Genomic DNA, 6,774 nt, shown 5'->3' with positions numbered 1-6,774 from the left:
GACAGCTTTACTCTTGCTTTCCTTAAAGCAGCTCTCCTGAGCAGTCCCAGAGGTCTGGAGGGAATGAGGGGTGGCAAGAGAAACAAAAAGAATGGGAGAAAACAGGTAAGTACCCACTCATATGTGAGGGATGCTCATGGAGGAGCTGGCAGTAACAAAAGCAACAATACTTTTGCAACGTCATGTGGGGTAACAGAAGACTTCAACGCTTTAGAAATCACTTTTTGATGAATCTCAAAGACCAGAAGACTCAGTGATTCTGTTTCTTCTGTTTACTTCCTTCCTTCAGTAGCATTGAAAGGACTGAACATATAATCAGTCTCTGATTATATATATTGCTTCTGTTGTTGCCCACTCCCCAGCACCCCAGGGAAGTTCAGTGCTTATCCCTGCTCCAAATACAGCCACAGCTCCTTGAAAACGATTCTTGTTTCTGAGAAAAACCAGACTCTCTCAGACCCAGCATGTTCTTTGTCAGCCCCTCTCTCCTACTGGCAGCCCCAAAGGGACTGAGAGCAAAGAAAGAAACATAGTGAAAAGGATACTGCTGAAAGAAGAATTTTTCTCAAGGGAAGTAAGAAAAACAGAGGGGTGGGAAACTGTTTGATCAAGGTCTGCACACATTGTTCACCACTGACTTAATCACTCTATTAAACTCCTTCCTGAGGTCCCGTGAAGCAAGTCATTGTGTGAGTTCACGATGGAGGCAGCATTGGCTCAGCAGGGCTGCGCCCTCCCAGCCCTTTTGTTTCCATACAGGTAAACTCTAACCAGATTTCCAAATTCTCCCCTCAGCAGGGAGACGCCTCCTCTGAATCCCACCTTTTGTTTCAAGAGACAGTGGTCAGAGGGAGGGAATCAGCTCTTGGGTGAAGGTATTTGGGAGAGAAACACAGCCCACTGCACAGCCACTGACCAATAGGAGGAACCACCGTGTTGGCAGAAGGCTTAAGGTTGATAAATTCCATGGGTCTCAGATAACACATTCTGGAGACAACTCCCTTTGTCACCAGCATAAAAGAGGTGGAGTGGGGGAACGGAGCACACACTCCTGCCTCAGGATCACAAACGGGAGCTGCAGCTGGGGTCAAGTCTTTAGAGTTTCTTAGCATGGCCACTTACAGCTTCAGGCAAACGACCTCCTCTGTGGCAGGGGGACATGGGGGCTCCTCCATCCGTTTCGGTGGAGGTGGCTTTAGGGCTCCGAGCATCCATGGGGGTTCTGGTGGCAGGGGTGTGTCGGTGTCTTCCGCTCGATTTGTTTCTGGCCTAGGAAGCAGCCTGGGTGGTGGATGTGGAAGCGGCTTTAGCAGCAGCTTTAGTGGTGGCTATGGAAACAGCTTTAGCAGCAGCTTTGGTGGTGGCTTTGGTGGTGTTCTGGGGAGCGGGGATGGCCTCCTCTCAGGAAATGAAAAGGTGACTATGCAAAGCCTGAACGAACGCCTTGCATCTTACCTGGAGAAAGTGCGTGCACTGGAGGAGTCCAACTCTGATCTCGAAACTAAAATCCGAGATTGGCACCAGAAACAAGGAGGACCAGGCCCAGCTCGTGACTACAGCCCTTATCACAAGACTATTGAAGACCTTCGAGACAAGGTAGGTGTTAATGTTTATTAAAAATCATCTTAGATTTGCCCTTAAGAAGGAAGTAAAAAACCCCAAAGAGAAAAGCTTCCCTAGGAAAGCACCCAGAGGGCATCACGGTTTGTGAGAAGGAGAGGAAGATGGAATGAATACATAATGATGGGATGGGGTGCATAAAGGAAACTACTGGTATGGAATTACCCACTTTTTACAATGTTAGCTAAAAGAATGTACCAAACAGTCAGACTGAGATGCCTCAGTACTTAACTCTTGATAACGCTGGCTTTTAATAAAGCACACACACATCTATACACAGATGCTGGTCATATACACACATATGACCATTTAATGTATATATGACCATATTTATACTGATAAATGTAGAGAGAAACAATGGCAGCAACCTGCCTAACTCTGTAATCTGTTACCTGCCATACAGCTTGAAAATCTTCAGAGGCCCATACACATGTAAATGAGTAAATGAGACGACAGCAGCTCAACATTTCATCACCATAGATTTATTTTGCTTTCACATTTCATTACTTAGGCTTGGAACTGAAATAGGAGTGCTGAAACATTTGGCTTCTGGAAAAAGAAAGTAGCAGACATCTCATATATCAATGCAGGATTGATCCCAACAGCCCGTGGGTACCTAATCACAGATTACACTGAGATGATACACACCCAGAAAACATAGGGAGCAGCTGATTAAACTATGTAAATAAATGAAAGAAAACTTGAATTTCAGTTTTCACAGCTCAGCGTGGAGCTCATGACTTATTTCAAAACCTGCTCCCACTTATTTCAAAACCTGAGCTCCAGTAAAGCAGAACTGGCAATGAGATTTTCTCCTTTTAGTGTTCTTTTCCCTCCTGTCTTTTACTCCCCTTATATAGGGGAGAGAAAATGTTGTTCCAGCTGTTTTTGTGGATGACCTGTGTTTTAGAAGTGGCAGACAAAATTTAACAGGGATTACTTCTCGATATACAAAATTTCCTTTAGGGGCTTCCGTGATGCAACAGAAGAATCAATGAACATTATCCTGGTTATTCTAGGAACTAAAATATGTTCAAAGACTCCAAATGCAGTATGAATCCAGACTGTTTATTTTAAAAACATACAGACCTTGTAATCACTTCCCACCATTAGGAAAATGTGTAATGGGAACAAATTCAGCCACAAGGGCTCTGCAGGCTTTGCTTCCTTTGTGGCTCTCCAGAAAAAAGACTTCTTGCCTCAGTCCTCAAACCCCTGGCTCACCAAAGCCCTCGTCCTCCACGACAGCAGGAAGCTTTGCCTCGCTGTGGGGCTGCCAGCTAAAAGCCACTGCATACACCAGACGAGCAGGAGGACCTGCCTAGCAAGGGAGTCATGGCAGAAGTACTGGGATAAATCTCAGCTACATATTCACCATAGGTCATTGATACTTTCCTACTGAGACCAAATAAAATAGACTTCTATATGAGGTAGCTACAGATAAAAGAGAATCTTAACTCTTCTGATCCTCAGATCAAGGAAGAGGACAGTGGATAATGCAAATGTTTTGACCTCAGCAATGAACTCTCATTGTTTGCAGATCCTTGATGCCACTATCGAAAATGCAAAGATTGTCTTGCAGATCGACAACGCCAGGCTGGCCGCTGATGACTTCAAAACTAAGTGAGTCATTTCGGAAAGGGAAAAGGTGTCTTGAACTACCAAAAATCCTTGTTGAGCCAAAGAGCAGTGGCTGTGAAAAAAAGAAAGAAATGCCTATAAACTCTCTGTATGAACACTCGTTTGATCCTGTTGTTGCAGTTCAGCCCTTTACTCATTTGCTGAAAGTACCACCTGCACCACGGAAACCTGTATCTCATGTAAAATATGTGGAGAAAGGTTTAACGCTGGACAACACTTGCTACCTCACAAATCCTTTACAGATACATTTATGGCAAATGAGGTGTTTCATGGTAGGCTGACCTAATTAGCTGATCTGACTAGTTTGGGTTTGCTTTTTCAAGGTTTGAGACAGAGCAGACTCTGCGCATGAGTGTGGAGGCTGACATCAATGGCCTGCGCAGAGTCCTGGATGAGCTGACCCTGGCCAGAGCTGACCTGGAGCTGCAGATCGAGAACTTGAAGGAGGAGTTGGCTTATCTGAAGAAGAACCATGAGGAGGTAACAGAACCCCAAGAAGAATGTTAGAAAGTGACATTAGAAAAACAGTGTGTGGAAATGTTGATTCCCTCATGACTGTCCCTCATGACTGTCCTGGGCACTGTGAAGAGTTGAGTCCCTCATGACTCTCCTCTGTGAAGAAAGGATTTCACTGTAGAGCGGGAATCTCCGGATACCCCCTCCAAGTATTTCATGGGAGCCAGTCTGATCTCAGCCCCTGAAGACCAACAGAAGTTTCATATGTTTTCAGTTTATGATTTGTACCCTCTTTTGTCTTCCTCTGCCATGTCCACACAGGAAATGAGTGTCCTGGGAGGGCAAGTAGCTGGCCAAGTGAGTGTCGAACTGGACTCTGCTCCAGGCATTGACCTCACCAAGATCCTGGCTGATATGAGGGACCAGTATGAACACTTGGCTGAGAAGAACAGGAAGGATGCTGAGGCCTGGTTCCACACCAAGGTAGAAAAACCTCCATCCTATATCAATACTGATGAAAAAAAATACATAAAACAAACATTAAAACAGACAAAAACCACTGTGCAAGCCTTACAGCCTCTACTCAGAGGCCCCGTATTTCTCATGGAATGTTTTTCCTGTTTCAGACTGAAGAGCTGAACCGTGAGGTAGCTGTCCATACCGAACAACTGCAGAGCAGCAAGTCTGAAGTCACCGATCTGAGACGCACCCTCCAAGGGGTGGAAATAGAACTCCAGTCCCAGCTCAGCATGGTACGTTACCATTTGCACTGCAAGAACCCCTCCCCACCAAAACAGGTATGTATTCCCCTCTTTGCATCCGGCACCAACCTTTCTGTGCTTTCCCCTTCAATCTCTCTGCCTGAAGAAAGCCGCACTGGAAGGCACCCTGGCAGACACGGAAATGCGTTACAGTGCCCAGCTGGCGCAGTTCCAGGGCATGATTAGCAACCTCGAGGCGCAGCTGGCTGAGCTTCGAGGTGATCTAGAGCGCCAGAACAGTGAATACAAGACGCTCATGGATATCAAGAGTCGCCTGGAGCAAGAGATCGCTACTTACCGCCAGCTCCTGGAAGGCCAGGATTCCCTGTAAGTATCTCTGCTCACCCCAGCAAATGTTTTTTGGTTCAGCCTCACACAGTCTGACCACACCACGGAGCTCAGCGGCCACAAGGAACCACAGCTGCAAATACTCCTGAGGTTCTCAAATTTTTAACAATTGAATTTGTCTGGAGCACGGTGGAGCTGGAAATGTTACAATTTCTTAAGGCAGTACCCCAAAGAGTTTCTAAACACAAAAGCAAAATGAGAAGCAGTACAAGACATTATAGGGAGCGAACAGTTACAGTGATAACTGATCGTAGTTGCTTCACATGCAGGAAACAGCATAGTCAGTAATGCCTTACAGTATATACCCATTAACACCAAATTCCCATAAAGTTCCTGTATCAGTTTAACAGCTCCTGCCTCATAGGAAATGCTCTGAGAGGGACAGGCAGACAAGGTGGCTGTTATTGGCCATTCAGGGGACTTCCCATGCAGGACCACAGCCATCTGTCACTTCACATGTAGCCCCAAGGAGGAAAATACTTCATAGCCTGGAGCAAAAAATAAGGCAGGAGTTGAATGGTTTTGACTTCCTCTACTCCTTTTCCATAATTGTCTTCTCCCACAGCAGTTGTTGATGAATGGATTTCCTGAGCTGAAAGGGAGAGCAAGGAGACGATCATTTCTTCTCTGACTATAACCAAAACGGTCCTGTTTGCTAAAGAATTTGCTTTCACACATCCTCATCTCACACAGCATTTGATCTGTTACCTCTCCTTTCAACTGTTACCTCTTTGTTTTACAGGTTGTTTGGCTCCTCTTCTGGAACTGTCGGTAAGGATTCTTTCAGAAAACTTTTAGGAGTCAAAGATGTTTTATTTTTAAAAGGAAATGCACAACCATGGTGGTGGCTGTGTCGGTCTTAGAGATGGCTGTGGCATTGATTTGTGTCACAGGAAAAAAAATCAAATAAGTAACAAATGAAGACTGACCAGAATTGAACAAATTCCAGTCATTAAAAGATGTCAGACACTGAGAAAAAAGTCTCAGACTCTGCTACAGTAAAGCACGAGATGCTTAATCATTCTCCCAGATGGAAGGATACGAGAAATAGAAGCTTGGCCAGCTCAGGGAAATTGTATAAACATGCAAGTAAAACTTGCCTGGAGCTTTTAAAGGTCAGCTCTATTGTAAGAGTAATTCAAACCAGCGCTATAGAGAAAAAACTTCAGGGAGAAGGGAATGAGAGACAAGACTTAAACTAAGCCTCCATGACAGAGCGTTCTCATGTATTATTCTTTCTCTCTGTGTTATTGTAGACAAACGAGGCAAGCTGGCAGATGGGAAATAGTACTGGAAGCTCTCCAAATGTCATCTTCAAAATGGGAAAAAGCAGACAACACACAGGAACTGAAATGGAGAAATCGCTCCAAACTGCTGGAAACAGCACAGAAAATGCTTGGTGACACAAGGCTTCAGTAGATTAATCCATTTAGTGGTGATTAAATTGCAAATTAGGTTAGCTTTTCAATTATTTCTAGCTCTTTCATGTACTGAATTGCTGTATCTACTCTAATAAAGACAATCTTCTTGCAATCTTAACTTCTTTGGTGTTGTTTTTTGACTGTTACTGAAGTTTGGCTTTTGCCAGGAAGGAAATAGCCTGCAAGCCTCCCTGACAGGTCAGTGCTCATAGCGCCTGTGGGTGGCTCCAGTTCCATCTCTGGTTTCTCCGAGCTCCTCTTTCAGGCTCTGAACAGAGATGATGGCATCCTCAATCCCTCAGAATGGGAGATATGACAGTGACTTATGTTTCTGACTGCAATGGCTCTCCCCCCTGAAGAGCAGTAGCAGTGAGCTATTAAGTGATTCTGTTAAGAAGCAAGAGCTGGGAGTTGTTCTGTTGGGGTAAAATATGAAGCAGTTTAAATGGCTTGAAGATAACTCCTAGAGAAACAAATGAGAGTGAGAAACAATTGTAGGGCTTTGTTGCTCACTTTCCGAGTTCACG

At 44.8% G+C, this 6,774-nt stretch overlaps 1 protein-coding gene across 1 annotated transcript; it reads left to right on the top strand.

Moving 5' to 3' along the window:
- Positions 1 to 1,005: 1,005 nt before the first annotated feature.
- LOC104054420 (keratin, type I cytoskeletal 19) lies at positions 1,006 to 6,370 on the top strand. The gene is made up of 8 exons (XM_009555417.2): positions 1,006 to 1,596; positions 3,161 to 3,243; positions 3,585 to 3,741; positions 4,039 to 4,200; positions 4,344 to 4,469; positions 4,585 to 4,805; positions 5,569 to 5,597; positions 6,083 to 6,370. The coding sequence occupies exons 1-8, from the start codon at positions 1,111 to 1,113 to the stop codon at positions 6,112 to 6,114; spliced, it is 1,296 nt and encodes a 431-aa protein (XP_009553712.1). The 5' UTR covers positions 1,006 to 1,110; the 3' UTR covers positions 6,115 to 6,370.
- Positions 6,371 to 6,774: the final 404 nt, after the last annotated feature.

The sequence above is a fragment of the Cuculus canorus genome, chromosome 25 (genome assembly GCF_017976375.1).
Source record: "Cuculus canorus isolate bCucCan1 chromosome 25, bCucCan1.pri, whole genome shotgun sequence".
NCBI classification, from domain to species: domain Eukaryota; kingdom Metazoa; phylum Chordata; class Aves; order Cuculiformes; family Cuculidae; genus Cuculus; species Cuculus canorus.
This window is presented reverse-complemented; position numbering and strand designations above follow the sequence as displayed.